Here is a 20017-nt window from a genome sequence, read left to right as displayed (position 1 = left end):
AAGGAAGGAAGGAAGGAAGGAAGGAAGGAAGGGAAAGAGAGAGAGGGAAGAAGGAAGGAAGGAAGGAAGGGAGGAAGGAAGGAAGGAAGGAGACAGAAACAGAGAGAGAAAGAGAGAAAAGAAAGGAAAGAAGGAAAGAAAGAGAAAAAGAAAGAAAGAGAGAGAGGAGAGAGGAAGAAAGGAAGGAAGGAGAGAGAAGGAAAGACTGAAAGAGAGAGGGGGAAAGAGAGAAAGGAGAAAGAACAAGAGAGAAGGGGAGGGAACGAAAGAAGAAAGGAAGAAAGGGAAAGAAAGAGAGAGAAAGAGAGAAAGAAAGAGAGAATGAGAGAGAAAAAGAGAAAGAAAAAGAAAAAAGAAAGAAAATAAGAAAGAGAGAAAGAAAAAGAAAATAAGAAAGAGAGAGAGAGAAAGAGGAAAGAAAGAAAGAGAGAGAGAAAGATAGAGGAAGGAAGGAAGTAGAGAGAGAAGGAAATACTGAAAGAAAGAGAGGTGGAAGGAGAGAAAGGAGAAAGAACAAGAGAGAAGGGGAGGGAAAGAAAGAAGAAAGGAAGAAAGGGAAAGAAAAGAGAGAAAGAAAGAGAAAGGGAGAACAAGAGAGAAAAAGAAACTAAGAAAGAAAAAGAAAATAAGAAAGAAAGAATGAAAGAAAGGAAATATAGAAAAGCAATGTAACCAAGACTTAGCTATTCAAAAATTATTAATGGAAAGAGTTTCACCTACATAGAAGGAAGAGGGACAGGTAAGATTTGAATAACTAAAATCAGTAACAAAAGAGAGTATTAGAACCAATTTTATAGAAATAAGAAGAACTGTAAGAGAATACTACAGGTGAAAGAGAAAGTACTAGAATTACATAATTGTAATGAGACAATCTTTTGCTGGCCACAAACTCATTATCCCCTCAACATCCCAAGTACTGGAGATAAAGAAATATATCACGATTTAATGACAAACAGAAAATCGAGACAGACCCGTAATGAATGACCAAGGAGATCAAAGCAATATTAAAAACCCTCCGAAGGAAGAAAAATCCAGATCTAAATGGCTCCACTGGTGAATTCTACCAAACATTGTAAGAAGCTCCTCAAAAACTCTTCCAAAGAAGTAGAGGTAGGGAATGTGGCCTAGTGGTAGAGTGCTTGCCTAGCATGCATGAAGCCCTGGGTTCCATTCCTCATTACCACATACTCAGAAAAGCCAGAAGTGGTGCTATGGCTCAAGTGGTAGAGTGCTAGCCTTGAGCAAAAGAAGCTCAGGGACAGTGTCCAGGCCCTGAGTTCAAGCCATCAGACTGGCAAAAAAAAAAAAAGTAGAGGTAACTAGCACTCTCAAATTTCTTATATAAGACCAGCATATCTCTAACACTGAAGACAAAAATTTTAAAGAACAAGAACTCTAAAAAACAATCTTTTTAATGAATGCTGTTGGGAAAAAATTTCCACCTAAGTCAACAGCATATTAAAAGAGTCGTATATGGGAACAAGGTGAGATTATTCCTGGAATTTAGGAAAAGCAATGGACAAAATTCAACATCTTTTCATGATAAAAAGAAAGCTCAGCAAACTAGATGCAAAGGAAAACAACCTCAAAATTTGAAAATAAAAGCTATGAAAACTCAACAGCTCACATCACATTTGATAGAAAAAGACGGAAAGCTTTTTCTCTAAGACCAGGAATATGGAAAGATTTCACCTCTAGCTTAATCCAGCATACTACTAGCAGTCAGGCACAATAGACAGGACAGAAGAAGATGGTATTGTACACGTGGGTCTTTGCAAAGGCAAAGACTGTTGGGAAAAGAAGTAAATAGAAGACTAGAAAATCTGTCACTTTTTTATGAACCTTGTATATCAAATTTGAATTTATATAAAAACCCAAAGGCCAGGCTGGAAGATGGTCACCAGTCCTCCTGACTCACTGTGTCAAGTCTTCAGTCTCATTGTGTCCTGGCTTTCTAGCACTGCGATTCTGAAGTCTCACATGCTGCTATGTCCTGTCCTATGCCCCTGGACTCCTCTCTCCCACAGTGAAGGCTCACTGATGGATGTCACACCCGCCCTCACTCTATGACCCTACCAATCCTTTTCCAATCTGAGTCCCTGGATGGTGGCTGCATTCTCCTACTCTAGCACTCTGTATCCCCATTGTTTGCAGAACTTGCAATTTTGTAATTTTGAGGCCCAGGAATCTTGCTGTATTTGGCCCTCGCACTAGCTAGAGGAACGACTTGTCTCGATTTACCTATAAACGACTTGTAGGCAGAGGTAACATGAATCTAACCAAAAGTACAACCATCTCCCTACCCTAGTCAACTTGTGTGAAAGTTTTTTTTTAAAAAATTGTTGTAAGCTTCGGAGGTACTCAGCTAATTGAGGGTGAGCTGAAAATGCAAAGGTGATTTCTGAGGTATTGGTGAATGGTTTAAATTGTAATCCTGCTCCCAACAAATTCAATTTTTATTTCCTTAAACTGATTACCTCTTTCTTCAGCTGCCTCATTAAGGAAAGCCGGTTACCCCACTTAGTATGTGTATGAGTAATATGCACATTAATATATGACATATTAATATATGTCATATATGATTTTTTAAATGCAATTTCCAAACACACACAAAAACACATATAAAAATTAAAACCAATAGGGCTGGGAAGGTGGCTCAGTGGTAGAGTGCTTGCCTTGCATGCATGAGGCCCTGGGTTCGATTCCTCAGCACCACATAAGCAGAAAAAAAAAGCCAGAAGTGGCACTATGGCTCAAGTGGTAGAGTGTTAGCCTTGAGCTGAAGAGCTGAGGGACAGCGCCCAGGCCCAGAGTTCAGGTCCCATGACCGGACCCCCCCCCAAATTAAAACCAACAAGATGTTTGAAGAAGTATATGGCATGAAAGGAGAAAAAATGGAGATCATTTTTGAAATATGAGTGATCTAAACTTTTTCCAAATTTTAATCAGTCGGCATTCCCACAGATTTAGAAAACTGAACCATGAGCAGAGTAACCTACTGAAGCAGATACACAGAAACACTCCCACCATAATTGCTGAAAGCTGAAAATAAAGAGGGAAACTCTAAAAGAAACTGAAAAGGCATGACACGGAGAATGACAGGCAGTTTTGGCCCAACACTGGTGACTCACTTCTATAATCCTAGCTACTCAGGAGGCTGAGATCTGAGGATCAAGATTCAAAGACAGCGAGGCAGAAAGTCTGTGAGATTCTTATCTCCAATAACTATTCAGACAAAACTGGAAATGGTGCTTTGGCTCAAGTGGTAGAGTGTTAGCCTTAAGCAAAAAAAGGTCAGGGACAGCACCCAGGCCCAGAGTTCAAGCCCCAGGACTGGCATCAAAACAAACAAACAAAAAGAATAGTAGTTATTTCTGATCATCATTTCTTATAAAAGATAGGGTGAAAGGTGTAGAACAACAAAACAACTCTCTTAAAATGTTGAAATAGAAGATGAACATGCAGATTCAGATAGACTTATAGATGTGAAAACAAAGATATTCCTACACTTTGGGTACCACATTCCTAATAAACTCCAAACTGGAATCCTGTACAGAGAAGGAACAAGAATGGGTTTGAAGAGACTAGGGAAGCAAGAACCCTAGAGAAATGTAGTTCATTATCAACCTGAGATGGCAGCAATGGTAAACTGCACTTAGATGCATTTTTTTCCCAGCAACATTTAATCCCTATAGTTCTGGACGAGATGGATTGGAGCCTTCATTCTGGGCTGAGACTTGGGCAGGTACAATTGACAAAAAGAGGGTGCATGGATATGAGGGTTCAGACAGTGGAGTAATCAGATGGGGGTATTGGAACAGCTAGAAAGATAAAGCTGGCTACTTAGGGTGGACAGGTAGCCGAGGCGGTACATCTTAACATGGCACAATTTCCATTGAGACAAAGTTCAGTGTGAGGTGGGTGTTTGCAGCTGAGATAGATACAATGCTTAATTTAACTAAATTAACTGCTAACTGATAACCAACGATGCTTTCAAAAATGAACAGTTAAAATCTGAGCACTAGTGCCTCCTACCAGTAAATCTAGCTACCTGGGAGACTGAAATAAATGAGTTCAAAGCCATGCTGAGCAGAAAAGTCCAAAAGACTCCAGCTCAATTTATCAGCAAAAAAAAATACAAGTGGATGCCAGGTGCTGTTGGCTCACACCTGTAATCCTAGCTACTTGGAGATCATGGTGGAAAGCCAGGCTGGGCAGAAAAGTCCTTAAGACTCTTATCTCCAGTTAACCCGCAAAAAGCCAGAAGTAGAGCTTCAGATCAAGCGGTAGAGTGTTAGGCTTGAGTGAAAAAGCTAAAGGCTAGTGCCCAGGCCCCAAGTCCATGCCTAAATACCAGGGGAAAAATGAAAATGGAGGTGTGGCTCAAGTGGTAGGAGTAAAATAGCCAAGAGAGTGCGCAAAGCCATGAGTTCAAGCCCCAAACCCCAGTACTGTCACACATATACACACACGCCACCACCACCACTAATAATAACAACAATAAGAAGCAGTTAAATGACTTCAAAAATAGCAAATGATCAGAGTAAAATTTTGCACAGATGGTACTTGGTTAGAATAAGGTATACATTTAGTCATAACTCTCTGGCTTCTGGATTATTCCTCTCTTCAGTTCTACACTTCTAGATGGGGCCCTTTCACTGCAGGTGTTGAGGACAGCAGGGCTTGGGGGATGAGAGTCCAGGTGAAAGCCACAGACAAGGACAGTTAGCTAGTAGCTTCTCCAGCTATGCTTAGAAAATAGCTTTTAAATTGTGGAGGAGATGGGGAAAAACAAGTCGTTTAATGATACAGGTGGACCTGTTGCAACAATGAGAAGTACAAGTTGTCATGTCGAAAACGAGCAGAAAAGGTCAGATAATGTGATGTTAGGAAAATGAACCCTTAGATATGTATTTTAATGTTTTTTTCTTTCATGCATGTGTTTCTAACGCATTTATAAGATTATTTCTTTGTTGCTTTGTATGTCCCTTCTCCACAGTATAACCCCTGCTTTCACTATATTTGATGTCAGTATAACTTGTGGAGGAGATGGGGAAAAACAAGTCATTTAAAGATACAGGTGGACCTGTTGCAACAATGAGAAGTACAAGTTGTCATGTCCCAAAGGAGCTTTACAACCAACTTCGGTGGGGGGGCGGGAAGGAGAAGGATTGGGATTGGGCTTGGGAGGGGGGAGGCTGGGAAGGGATGAGAAGGGTAAACAAAGGAGGAGGCTGCAATGCTTGGTAAGAAATGTACGCATTATCCTGCCCATGTAATTGTAACCCCACTGTACAGTATCTTCACAAATAAAATTAAATTAAATTAAAAAAAAAGAAAATGAGCTTTACAACGTTGGTGGGGGGGAGGATTGGGTGGAGAGGGAGGCTGGGAAGGGATGTGAAGGGTTAACAAAGGAGGAGGCTGCAATGCTTGATAAGAAATGTACGCATTATCCTGCCCATGTAATTGTAACCCCTCTGTACAGTATGTTCACAAATAAATAAATAAAAAGAAAATAGCTTTTAAAAAATACACAATTGCTGGGCACCAGTTGTTCAGACCTTAGTATAGTCCTTGTTACTCAGGAAGCTGAGATCTCTCAGGATCTCAGTTTGAAATCAGCCTGGGCAGAAAAGTGATACTCATCTCCAATTTACCCACAGAAAGTGGGAAAGAAGTTATAGCTCAAGAGGTAGAGTGCAGCCTTGAGAAAAAATAAAAGCTAAAGGACAGCTCCCAGACCCAATACCAGCACACACACACACACACACACACACACACACACTACATTATTATAAATGTCTATTAATTGTAGAGGATAGACTTTTTAACATCTTCAAGATGTTTGGTTTTAAACATTTATGTGCCCGCTTGGAAAGCTGGCATGCAAAAAAATTTATAGTGTAGTTTCTTGTTTTTTTTTACTTTCCTCTTTTAGGATTCTAGAACTGGAGGATATTTGAGATTACTTAGAACAGTATTTGGTAACCAAAATTGATAGCAAACCTCAGACAACAGAACCTAAGCAGGATTACATTCTAAAGAAGTTTTAGGTGGATATTTTTCTAAATGACATTAGGTTTTTTGTTGCTTTTTTTTTGCCAAAATGTTACACAACCCAAGCATGGCCAAACTGAAACCCATAAAGTGAGTTTATAGTGGTATCCTCAGGATGAAACTAAACCCTCCACATGCCTTGATTCTCTGGCTGTGGGACGGGGCAGCATGGCTCACTGGGCAGCTGCAGTTACTGAGAGTGATCTCAACTGCCTGCCCTGTTTGCTCAGCTGTGTCTGCCACACCTGTGCTCAGGAAGCTGGCCTTGTCCACACTCAGGGCCCAACATTACAGCCTAACATTGTCCCCAGCATGTATTCTAACCTCAAAAGAACCTTCCCTCCCCTCCCCTCCCCTTCCTACCTCTTCTCTTTCTGCTTCCCTTCTCCACTACTCTCTCCTCCCCTTCCCTACCCCCTTCTTCTCCTTTCTTCTTCCCTCCTTTCCCCTCCCTTCCCTATTTTTCCCCTCCATTCTTTATCCTTCCCTTTTCTTTTCCCTCCACCCTCTCCCCCTCCCCCTCCCCTCTTTTCTCCCCTCCTCCACTACTCTTCCTTCTGAAGCATACTCTTCCCTCCCCACTCTCCCTTCCCTTTCCTTCCCAGGAGTCAAGCTCAGATTTCTCTAATCGTTTGTTTGTTAGAGGATCCTTATATCACTGCTTTTTAAATTACTTTGCAGTTTTTTTTATTTCCACCAAGATCAAAAATAAAAATCAAACATTATTTTCTGAACAAGTAAAAAGCTTAAGTTTAAGGTTACAAGGTCAAACGCTCTTACAGATACATTACTGATTTAGAAGATAGAATGTTTGAATTTGCTTTCTAAACCTATGACTGTACTACACACTCATGGGACTAACTCTGCAATGACAATTCTGGCTCGTATCTAATGCATAAGGAATTGGCTGTGATAAATTAATATCAATTATATGATTAAAATTGACATGAATTACAACACTTTTTATTTCTTAAAAAAGCCAGATATATTTAAAGTGCTTTTTTTCTTCATAAAATTATTTTAAGAACTCATTCATGGAAAGAAACGGCATTCAGAAAATTTCTGTTCAGTGACATTCACAGAAAGTAATAAAACTAAAAATGCAATGATATTTGAGTAGAGAAACATAGATCTTATAAAGGTTGGCAGAAAGCATGAAAGTATTTGCAATTACACATTCTTTACATGGCTCCTGTTATTTTTCAACATCTTATTATTTGTGCAGCACAAATTTGAGCTGACTTTCTACAGCAGTGGGTTTTGCTTCTTAAGAACAAAGAATTTACTGCAGAGCTTTGCCAGGTTGGGTTGCTGCCTTCTTTACAGCGCTAGTTCTTAATACTGAACACCTGCCCCACGGCCGGTTCCTCCAAAAATGTGTTTGATCATTGAGCTTGAAAGCAATGGCTTTCCACTCCCATTTACAAATAGCTCACATTTTTTTGAGAAACAGTTATTAGTCTGTGACCAGACTTACAGCTCATGAAACATACTAAACAACACCACAATGGAGGTCAAATCTCAGGGTATTTTGTCACAGTTTGTGATCATCATTGGAAAAATTTACTTTCCCAATTCCTAATGTGGAAAATACCTTCAATGGTAAACTTAAAGAAAAATCTTCACAAAAATGTCCAGTGGATTTTTTCTATAACTAGGTAACTACAGTTTGACCTTTGGTGCTTCGGTTGTTAAAGAGCACAGAATATGACAGGTGCTGGTGGCTCATGCCTATCATCCTAGCTATTCAGGAGGCTGGGATATGAGGATCATAGTTCAAAGCCAGCCTGGGCAGGAAAGTCAGTGAGACTCTTATCTTCCAAAAAGCCAAAAGTGGTGGAGTGCTAGCCTTGAGTATAAAAGGTAAAGGACAGCATCCAGTCCCTGAGTTCAAGCACCTAGACAGGCACCAAAAAAAAAAAAATGAAAGAAAGAAAAGAATAAAGGAAAGAAAGAAAGAAAGAAAAGAATAAAGGAAAGAAAGAAAAGAATAAAGGAAAGAAAGGAAGGAAGGAAGGAAAGAAGGAAGGAAAGAAGGAAGGAAAAGAAAGAGAGAGAAAGAAAAGGAAGGAAGGAAGGAAAGAAGGAAGGAAGGAAGGAGGAGAGAAAGAGTTGTAGCCATTTTTGGTTTTTGTTGCTGTTGTTGTTGGGTACAAAGTGAATCTTTACAATCTATGTACTCAAGGTTGTTTTGTTTTGTTGTTGTTTTTCCAGTCCTGGGGCTTGAATTCAGGGCCTGGGCACTGTTCCTGAGCTGCTACTTTTTTTTTTTTTGCCAGTCCTGGGGTTTGAACTCAGAGCCTGGGCACTGTCATTGAGCTTCTTTTTCTCAAGGCTAGCATTCTATCACTTGAGCCACAGCACCACTTCCAGCTTTTTCTGCTTACGTGGTACTGAGGAATCAAACTCAGGGCTTCATGCATGCTAGGCAAGCACTCTACCACTGAGCCACATTCCCAGCACTCCCTGAGCTTCTTTTGCTCAAGACTGGCACTCTACCACTTGAGCCACAGCTCCACTTCTGGTTTTTTCTATTTATGTGGTGCTGAGGAATCGAACCCAGGCTTCATGCATGCAAGGCAAGCACTCTACCACTGAGCCACCTTCCCAGTCTATATTCAAGTTTTCCTTCAGCAATTCACCTTAAGGAAACTGATTATGTGTGACCTTAAAAACACTGATTATGTGTGAAATGGTAACTGCTCTGTACAGCACCTTAATGATAATAAATTATATTTTAATAAAAATAGTATGCTCCCCCTTAGTAACTCTCCTCCTTTTTACCTATTTTAATATCTTATTTAAAATAGGTGTTTACATTTTTAGTTAGCTACTAGACTTTATTTTGTAGGTAAATGTTTGGCCATGTCTACCCTTTATTTTTATTTTTTTACTAAATTTATTATTCTGTCAGATAACTTTTAATTTTAAAAACTTCTCTTACTCTGTAAATATTCCTTTAAAAATTTTTAGGAAATATCTGGGAGTTGATTCTTTGAAAAGATAAATGACATTGATAACCTGTTAGCCCAATAGACCAAAAGAAAGACCCAAACTAATGAAATTAGAAATGAAAAAGAGGATATTACAGCAATACCAAGGAAATTCAGAAGATCATTAGGGAATATGTTGAAAGCATGTATTCTAATGAACTGGAACATCTAGCAGAAATAGATACATTTCTAGATACATTTGACCCACAAAATTGAATCAAGAAGATATAAACCAGTCAAGCCAATCCATAAAAAGAAATGAGGTCAGAACAGTTATAAAGAGATTCCAAAACAAAGAAGAGCCTAGGACTGGATGGATTTGTGTCCAAATTCTATCAAACCTTTGAAGAAGACCCAATGCTACTCCTCTACAATCTATTCCGAGGAACAGAAAGGAGGTAATGTTTTCAAACACCCTAATACTAAAACACAATAAGGATATAACAACCAAGAAAATTATAGGCCAATTTCTTTGACAAAGATAGATGAAAAAAATCTTAATAAAATACTGGCACCCCAAATTCAATAATATACTGAAAAGAATATCCCTGTAATCAAGTTGGTTTTATCCCAGGGATGCTAGGATGGCCCAATACACTCATCATAAGTAAATCAAGAAACATAAGACATCATATAAATAGACTCAAGTACAAAAATCACATGATTTTCTCAATGCAGGAAAGGCCTTTGGCAAAATTCAACATCTTTTCATAGTGAAAATTCTAAAGAAACTAGCAATGGAAGGAGCAGACCTCAACATAATAAAAAGGTATATAGGAAAATTTTATGGTCAACATCATGGTAAATAGGAAGCAATGATGGCCACTTTTTCAACTCTTATTCCACATAGTTGTGAAATTCTTAGCCAGAGCAATAAAGCAAGAGAAGGAAATAAAAAATAATTCAGAGAGGAAAGAAAGAAGACAATTTATCCCTGTTTACAGACAATATGATCCTATACTTAAATGTTTTAATAATCTTACCAGTAAGGGGCATTATGGGACTGTAATAGAAGGGTTGAATTTGTCCAAAGTTCACTATTCCCATCTACAGAATTATCACAATAAAACAAACCCCTTGTACTATTATGTAAGCTAGGAAAAAACATTTTGTTTTCAAAAATGGCCTATTTATCCATACTATTCCTTATATCTGTCTGGAGATATTAATTTTTAAAACTGAGTGGTATATTCTGTTCCTTCCATTATCTCCATTTCCTTTTGAGTTAATTATGCTTATCAAACTTAGTCTGTTTTGAGCTGGGAAGGTGTCTCAGTGGTAGAGCACTTGCCTTGCATGCATGAGGCCCTGGCTTTGATTCCTCAGCACCACATAAGCAGAAAAAGAGAAAAAAAAGCCGCAAGTGGCCCTGTGGCTCAAGTGGTAGAGCTCTAGCCTTGAGCTGAAGAGCCTAGAGTTCAGGCTCTCAACTGGACCCCCCCCAAAAAAAAACACACCTTAGTCTGTTTTATACTACTTATGTTTCTTAAATATTTAGTATTTGTTGAATGTTTTTGAATAACAGACTAAGCTGCTAGTTGATAAACCTGCTAAGAATTATGCTTCAAGCTAAGCACACCTATCTTTGCATTAGAGGCTTATAATGCTTCTTAAACAGTGTCATTTAAATTTAACGTTTAAACTTTTTTCTTTATATTTTAATAAGAATAACAATATATGTGCTTCTGACACATCTTTTTTTGCTTAATATATGAGATTTATCATGTTGATGAATATATTGCTTAAATGATTCCTTTTTATTTATGAATTATAGGATACAGTATATGAATAAACTATTCAACCTTTTGTCCATTTTCTCCTAGGTGAACATTTGAGATCTAAAATATTTTATGTGATAAAAAGAGTTCCATTAGGCTGGGAAGGTGGCTCAGTGGTAGAGTGCTTGCCTTGCATGCCTGAGGCCCTGGGTTCAATTCCTCAGCACCACATAAGCAAAAAGAAAAAAAGCTGGAAGTAGCGCTGTGGCTCAAGTGGTAGAGCGCTAGCCTTGAGCTGAAGAGCTGAGGGACAGCGCCCAGGCCCAGAGTTCAGGCCCCACGACCGGACCCCCCCCAAAAAAAAGAGTTCCATTAATGTTTTCATAAACAAAAGTATCTACTTCTGGCATATGCCATATCTCACTTTTTACATTTAGGATAACATCTAGAGTTATGTAGATATAGCTTTAGCAATAAAGATTTCCAAGAGAAATCTAAACATAAAAAATGTTAAGTCAAGATTAAAGAAGCAGGCTAGTTTTGAGGGCACAGATCTGTCATCCACCTACTTGGGAGGCTGAGGTGAGAGAATCACAAGTTTGAGGTTGTGTGGGCTATGTAGTAAGTTCAAGGCCAACCTAGAAAATAAACAGACAGAAAGGGAAAGAAAGAAACAAGGAAAGAGAGGGAGAAGGAAAGAAGGGAGGAAGGAAGGAAGGGAGGAAGAAATAAAGGAAGGAAGGAAGGAAGGAAAGCAAGCAAGCAAGAAAGAAAGAAAGAGAAAGGAAGGAAGGAAGGGAAGGGAGGGAAAAGGAAAGGAGGAAAAAAGGAAGGAAGGAGGAAAAGGAAGGAAGGAGACAGAATGAGAGGGAAAGAGAGAGAGAGAAAAGAAAGAAAGAAAGAAGGAAGGAAGAAAGAAAGAAAGAAAGAGAAAGGAAGGAAGGAAGGAAGGAAGGAAGGAAGGAAGGAAGGAAGGAAGGAAGGAAGGAAAAGTATGAAAGAAGAAAGGAAGGAGCATGGACATGGGACATGGAAGGGATAGTTCATGGTTGGTTCACAGATGGTAATACTGGCTACTTGGGAAACCTAAGATTTTAGCCAAAAGCTGCATGATTACACTTCAAGCCCAGCCTAGGCAGAAAAGTTCAAGAGACTATCTAAAAAAATAACCAGAAGAAAACATTGCTGGAGATATGGGATCAGGTGGTAGAGCTCAGTCTAACAAGCATAAGTCCTGGAGTTTGAACCTCAGTAACATCTAGATAGATAGATAGATAGATAGATAGATAGATAGATAGATAGATAGATAGATAGATAGATAGATAGATAGATAGATAGATAGATAGATAGATATAGATAGATAGATAGATTAGATAGATAGATAGATGGATGGATGGATAGATAGATAGATAGATAGATAGATAGATAGATAGTAGATAGATAGATAAGATAGATGATGGATAGATAGATGGATGGATAGATAGATGGATAGATAGATGGATGGATAGATAGATGGATAGATAGATAGATGGATAGATGATAGATAGATAGATAGATAGATAGATAGATAGATAGATAGATAGATAGATAGATAGATAGATAGATAGATAGATAGGCAGATAAAAATTTGACATTAACATTGTTTTACATTTTCTTCCACCAGGTCAATCTGACCAAAATACATCAAATACTAGTAACCTAAAGTGAAATGTTAGAGGTTCTAGAAGAGAATGGTTTGCAGTCTCTTCCTTCCTACCTTTGCATTTTGGATGCAGGGACACAGTGCCCATGCTGCAGAGGCCTTGACATCTGGGTGTGGATTTTTCAACAAGGACCACAGCAAACGAACTCCATCTAAACGATCAATTATTCTGTGGTGAAGGCAAAACAGAAGTGATACAAATGATCATTCTTAAGTCAAATGAAAATTTAAATAGCTTACATACCTATTACATAATTCCAATTCATTTTCTTCTTTAGATTTTTTTGTGCTTTTTGTGTGTTTTATTGTATGCTTTTGCTGTTTTGATAGGTATGTTTTTTGTAAAACTTTGAGGAGAACAGAACTAATACCACAGTGTCAAATCTCCAGACCTCAGATTTCACTTTAGAATTTTCATGATAAAGAAAGCAAGCTACAGGGTAATTAACAGTTCCCCTCGACTGAAAATCAGGCCCCATAACTTTTTAATTAGCTGTACACAGTTACCTAAATGTTTAAAAAAAGAAAGAAAAAGAAATACTGGTTTCTTTCCTATTAATAACATCTAAATACTTTCCAGAACAAATATTTATGCCTCAAATCTGTGCAGTGACCTATATTTAAATAATTTTTGTCTATATTTGAGTTACCTTACTATAAGGCATATTTTAAACTCCTTCAGTGCTAATTTAGCATTAGGAATTAAAATCATTACACCACAGTGAATGTGCTGTTGGGCACAAATAAAACTTGTTTTCTGCAAGCTCCCTTCCGAGCAAGCCTAACACTGCAGACTATGTGGTAATTACCTAAGCATACTGTAATCAAAATAACTTCATGACTAGCTGAAAAGTGAATATTGTCAGAGAAATCACTGCAACATCTGTCATCTGTTTATATACCCAGGTGGTAACACAACTTTGTAGTGCGGCCCATGGAGTACTTGAAGCAAAGGCAGCAGAACAAAACTTAATATCCACAAATGTGGCTTTGTTGCAGACACAGATATTAAACTCTAAGCAGATTAGGGGAGAAAAAAAGATAAAGAACACCCAAATTCCATTGACTTTTCCTCTCCAATTGCATTAGGTACATGCAGCAATTCTCCATGGGTAGAAAAAAATTTGACCAGCCTAAACGCCATTCAAACTCGTCCTTGAAAATTGAAATTTAGGCATTGTGAGGTACATGTCATGGTCTCCGAGTCTCCTGTCAGCAAGCACCAGCTTCACAAAGTGACCAGCACAAAAAGACAAAGATTCCCTGTATTGCCCAAGGAAAGAGGCACTATGATCGGAAGCAGAGTGGCTATGGTGGGCAGACCAAGCCAATATTCCAAACGAAAGCTGAAAGCCACCAAGAAGATTGTGCTGAGGCTAAAATGTGTTGAACCTAACTGTAAATCCAAGAGGATGCTGGTCATTAAGCATTTTGAACTGGGAGGAGACAAGAAGAAAAAGGGCCAAGTGATTTAGTTCTAAACTTTTGATTTTTTTGGTTTTAATTTTGAGGGAAAGATTTTGAAGCTATAGAATTACCTGGTGGAAAACTAATACATGACAGAAAATACTGCCCCCCAACAAAAAAAAAAAAAAGAAAAGAAGAAGAAAATTGGAATTTAAGCCAGGAGCTGGTGGCTCACTCCTGTAATCCTAGCTACTCAGGAAATTGAGATCTAGCAATCACTGTTTGAAAGCTTAGGCAGAAAAGTCTTTACCAAAAATGCCAGAAGTAGAGCTGTGGCTTAGGAGGTAGAGTTCTAGCCTTGACTGAAAAAAAAAAGCTCAGTGACAGCACCCAGGCCCTGAAATCAAGCCCCAGGACCAACCCTAGAAAGAAAATTGACATTTAAAAATAATCTATTTTCGGGCTGGGAAGGTGGCTCAGTGGCAGAGTGCTTGCCTTGCATGCCTGAGGCCCGGGGTTCGATTCCTCAGCACCACATAAGCAAAAAGAAAAAAGCCGCAAGTGGCCCTGTGGCTCAAGTGGTAGAGTGCTAGCCTTGAGCTGAAGAGCTGAGGGACAGCACCCAGGCCCAGAGTTCAGGCCCCACGACCAGACCCCCCCAAAAAAATCTATTTTCCTGGTTACCTGAGATGAGTTTGCCAAGAAAAAAAGGTATTATTTCAAAGGCTTCAAGTTGGATATCAGCTTGGAATAAATTTGTGCAGTGGATGATGTAAATAGTAAAAATTATTTCTAATAAGAAGAAAGGTACCTCAAGAAATTATTTGGGGGTGGCACCAATCAAGATGCATTGTATTTGTAAACCATTCTCTTAAATGGAAACTCCTTTGTACAACTTGTTAAAGATAATAAAACTTTTTTAAAGTAAGTATTTGAAGCCCAAGTTTAAACACTTTTTATGCTTATGGCTTCCTATCAGTATCATGTTGTGAGAAAACAAAGTATTAGATATCACTGTATAGAAACTGTAAGTATTCTAAATGCTTCAGGAAGAAATTTCTTTCTTCTTTCATCCTTTTCTTTCTTTCCATCCTTTTCTTTCTTTCCATTCTTTTTTCCTTCTTTCTTTCCTTTCTTTGTTTCTTTCTTTCTTCCTTCCTTCCTTCCTTTCTTTCTTCCTTTCTTTTTCTATGTGTGTGGGGGGGGGCTTGAACTCAGGGCCTATGCTCTATCCCTTAGCTTTTTTTTGTTCAAGGCTAGAAACCCACCACTGAGCCACTGCTCTGTCTTTTTGGTGGTTTATTGGAGATAGGAGTCTCACAGATACTCTAGCCCAGGTTGGCTTTGAACTTCTGCTTCCTGGGTAGCTAGGATTGCAGGCATGAGCCACTAGCACCAGCTTAGTATGCTTTTTAAAAAGTTTAAAGTAATGAAAACAAAAGAAGATACCAATAATTGACGCCCAAATGGTGCTCTACTCAAACCAGTTGTCTACCAGGCTTGATCAAGAGAAGCACCAGCAGTGTCTGAGGTAATGAAAATGTTCTAATTCTCAGCATGATGACAGATAAAGAAGTCCCTCACTCCTAGCAAGTTACCAGTATGTTCACTTACATTATATGTATGGATTATATCTTAGAAATTCAAAGCTTAGTATTGCTTTGGGTTCACTTTAAAACCCACATCTTGTCTCACACAGCAAATAACATTCTACAAGCTCATTTATTCAGCTCTCAAATCAAGCACATATTGCATTTGGCCAGCTAAGATATGTTATGTGATTAATTAAAATCTACATAATGCTCAAAGAAGAAATGCCCAGTGTTTGTTTTTGTTGTTCTTTTTTTAAATTGAGATCTAGAAGATTAAGCAATTCAATTACTTTTCACTTTGCAGTTTTACATCTCAGTTAAAACTACATGTCTTAAATATATGCAGGAAAGCAAATAAGGAGGAACAATGTTATTCTACAAACATGTTAAACATATATTTTGTATCCTGTATAAACCCTGTATAAACACTAGTTCTGTGGCAAAAGGAATATCTGGGAAGCCACAGAGGCTAAATCCCTTCCATATACAACATAGCTTTACTTCTCTTCCTTTTTAGAAAGAACAAATAAACCCTATGTAAAACATCTTTTAAAAACTATATAAATGCAGCATAATTATGTTTGAGCCACAAAAGACAGGCAATTGGGAGTTACAGATCCCATAGTAAGTTTTTATTTGTCCTGGTGTGTCTAATTTGTAGAAGAGCCTTTCATTACATGATCACATAACACTGGACCATGTAACAATCAGTTCAACAAACATTTATTTTACAGTGTGTGGAAGGAAAATATTTTATTGCATATATTGTGGGCAATTAGTGTACCATTTAAGTAAATGGTTGCATAAAATTTCCTAGATTCCTGGGAATTTCCAAATATTAATAAAAGCATACTGCACAATTCTCTTCTAAAGCACATAAAATTGAACATTTTTATAGAAAATATGTTTGAAAGTTGACCTTTCTATCTGAAGGTTATTTTTATAAAACAGAGAATTTATAGCATTAGGATTTCAGTATGTTTTAAGTTGTGTATACAGCCTTTGTGTAAAAGAACATTGGTTGCTCATACCTGTAATCCTAGTTACTTGGGAGGCAGAGATTCAAACCAAATGATTGAAACCAAACCAGGCAGTCAAATCCATCAGACTTATTTCTAATCACCAAAAAGCCGAAGTAGAGGTGTGGTTCAAGTGGTAGACGCCAGCTTTGAGTGAAAAAGTTAAGGGACAGAGCCTAGGCCTTGAGTTCAAGCACACTATTGGGGCACACAGGCATGCGCACACATACATTACAAAAGAACACTGGAGATTAAATAAATCGTGAAGGTCCATGAGTTCATAACACTTTTTAAATAAAAGCATTCATCACTATTGGGTCTTTAACAAGTGATATATTTGAAAATTGATTTTTTAAGCCCGTGAAGGAAGAAAAACACATCAATCTGACTTTTTTATATTACCTATATTTTAGAATCACCAAGATTGAAATATCACAGCTATCAGTTCTGTGACAAACATTGTAAAGTGATTAGATTATAGAAATTAAATCCCTTAATACCTCAGACAAAAAGATCATATAACCTACAGAGAAAAAAATTAAATTAGAGAGTATTTTTTAAAATATTATGAAGCAGGCAATACTGGAGCAGCAGGGTGTGTGTGTGTGTGTGTGTGTGTGTGTGTGTGTGTGTGTGTGTGTGTGTGTGTGTGTGTGTGTGTGTGTGCTGGTCTCAGGCTTTTACTCAGGGACTGTGTTCCCCTCCTGACTCTGTGGTGGTTAGTTGAAGATAAAAGTCTCACAGGCTTTCCTGCCCAGACTAGCTTTGAACTGCAATGTTCATGCACAAACTCCCGAGTAGCTAGGCTTGTAGTGGTAAGCCACAGACACCTGGCCTAGAGCAATGTTTTTTTGTTTGTTTGTGTTTGGTTTTTGTTTTTTTAACACAGTGAAATAAAGTTAAAATCAGCAATATTACAGCTACCTAGGCTGTCCTCCAGGTATGTGTGGAAAATGGCCTCAACCTATAAGAACTTCCTTTCATGAATGAGCCACAAACCATTAAACTTGATAATTATACACATATATACATCCATGCACATATATATATATATCACTGATACACATGTACACATAGACACACATACACACACATACATACACATATGTCATTGTTGATCTAAGATTAAAAGGCAGGGCATTAGGTGGAGCAACAATGTCTGAGTGTTAATTATCATGGCAAAATAGAAATAATGCATTTAGAAAAATGGAAGGAAAAGTAAGAAGGAAAAAGAAACTCAGAACATAGAAAAAAGCTGTAAGCTAAAAGACACAAAATGAGCTGGAGGTGTGGTTCAGTGGTAATAGCCACTTGTCTTAAAAGTAAGAGGCACTAAGTTCAAGCATCATTAGTATTAAAAGATAAAAATAAAGATACCAATGGAAATGAAGAAACTTCATAGCACATGACAACCTAAGAAAACAGCACAATGTAGGCATGAGAAAAGTTTAAGGTACAAAGGCAGACAACCACTAGAACAAAAAGGGGGAAGGGAAAGATGATTCAATAATTAGGAATGAAGTAAACAAAAAAAATTCTATGTTAAAAAATAAAGTCCTGTTAAACTACTACTTAGCTAAAAGGGAAACATCCACTGAAGGAAAAGATATCCATGGAAGGAAAACATTGAACAATAGACCAATGGGAGATTGTCTAACTCTCCCTTTGTATGGTAAGACTGAGAGGAAAGGGAGGTGTACAGGAACACTTCTGCACTTGGAGCTGCAACTCTTCTGTAAGTCTAAGTGCCATTTCAAAGGAGAAGTTAACAAGAATTTTTTTAAAGAACCTGAGGTATGGAAAATAAATCATAGCTATTTCTGGAGTATTTATCTTCCATATATTTAGATATTTGAAATGTATAGTGTTTTATTAGAAAATTATGTTCCCTCAAACACAAGTGTGAACTTTTTTTGCAATATTCCTGTGCTTTTTTTATATACTTGAAGGTCAAATTACCTCCAGATGACTTGAATACATATCAAATAAAGACATTCAAAGTCAACAGGGAAAATTCAACAAGAAAAAAAATCTCTACCTTTATGCAAACTTAACATTTAGGAGTAACTATTGTCCTACTTTAGAAGCCAAGGGCATCATTAATATGAAATCATTTACATTGTTTTTCAAAGCAGTAATCCAGAGTAAAAATCCAATAATGTTTTACAAAGTCATTTAAAAAATTGCTTGTCTCAGTAGCTCAATTATTATTATTATAAAGATGGTAGTTCTGACTCTTACTGAGAAATATATTAGGGATATGAGTTGCTTATGTTTTTCATTGCACAAAGTTAATAAAACTGCAGTGAGAGTTGACATGTTTATCCTGAGGTAGGACTTAAGTTTTAGCCACAGCTACAAATCATTAACACATAAAAGTATTAGTCATTAACGTAAGTTCTAACCTATGAACTGTGTGAGAATTGCATAGAGGAGAAGTATCTATCATTTCCTTACACCTAATGTAAAGCTCCAAGATGCAATAAATCCTGAACTACTAGCAATAATAGCCACGTCTGAAATATAATGCCATGAGTAATATTGTTTGGATTTTCATCAAATTTAAAATGCTGTTTTCCGAAAATGCCTTAGTGTATTTATAAAACAAAACATTTGCAAGAAAGCCATACTGCGTACATTACATGTACAAAAGGTTGTTACATGAGAAAGGGTAGTTTTAAATTCTTAACATATTAAATGCTTTTCTAAAGAATTTGACACATTTTAATGATTCTCTTCTTTAAACACTCTTTTTTTTTCCTTACTCACTTTTATAGTTTCCCTTACAACTTCATGAATGATTCTAGTCACTATCTTTACAGTTATCTTGTGTGTGTGTGTGTGTGTATGTGTGTGGTGTGTGTGTGTGTGTGTGTGTGTACATGCATTTTCCTTAAAAACTTAGTTCAAGAATTGGTTTCCCAGCTCATATTTGCAATTCCAGTTACTCAAGAGGCAGCCATTAGGAGGACTCCAATTTAAGGCCAGTCTGAGGAAAATATTAGCAAAATTTCATCTTTAAAAAAAAAAGCTATGTGTGGTGTGTGTGAGTTCAGATTTGTAATCCCAGTTTCATTGACAGTAGACAGGAAGACTGTAATTTGAGGCCAGCCCAAGGCAAAAAGTGAGAATCTACTTAGAAAATAGCTAAAGCAAAGGTGTGATTCAAGTGGTGAAGCATCTGCCTAGCAAGCATGAGGATCTAGAGTCAACAGGATTCTCCATAGCTCTGTAGTCTATAGGCTACCTTCACCTCTGGCCTGCAATGATCATGGGTGTTCATGTCTACTCATCCTTAAAACCTTAAAACCCTTCCAATGTAGCCTAAGGACCAAGGCCTGAATTATAATTGCCTATTTACATGTTAACATCACACCCCCAAACCTGCCTGATTGCGAGTCATGTTCAGAGGTAGGACTCTTAAGAGGTAATTGGATCATAAGGACTCTGACCTCAGGGCTGGGAAGGTGGCTCAGTAGTAGAGCGCTTGCCTTGCATGCCTGAGGCCCTGGGTTCGATTCCTCAG

At 37.8% G+C, this 20017-nt stretch overlaps 1 protein-coding gene across 1 annotated transcript in view; it reads right to left on the bottom strand.

The window, feature by feature from the left end:
* The window catches only part of Armc4 (armadillo repeat containing 4), a 141273-nt gene that overhangs the window by 56091 nt on the left and 65165 nt on the right, over positions 1–20017 (bottom strand). Inside the window, exon 13 of the mRNA XM_013014582.1 lies at positions 12528–12642. Coding sequence (XP_012870036.1) covers positions 12528–12642 — 115 coding nt within the window. The remainder of the gene's footprint in view (positions 1–12527; positions 12643–20017) is intronic.

This window comes from Dipodomys ordii, unplaced genomic scaffold, assembly GCF_000151885.1.
Source record: "Dipodomys ordii isolate 6190 unplaced genomic scaffold, Dord_2.0 Scaffold24, whole genome shotgun sequence".
NCBI lineage: Eukaryota > Metazoa > Chordata > Mammalia > Rodentia > Heteromyidae > Dipodomys > Dipodomys ordii.
Note: the sequence above shows the minus strand (reverse complement) of the source record. Positions and strands in the feature narration are given on the sequence as shown.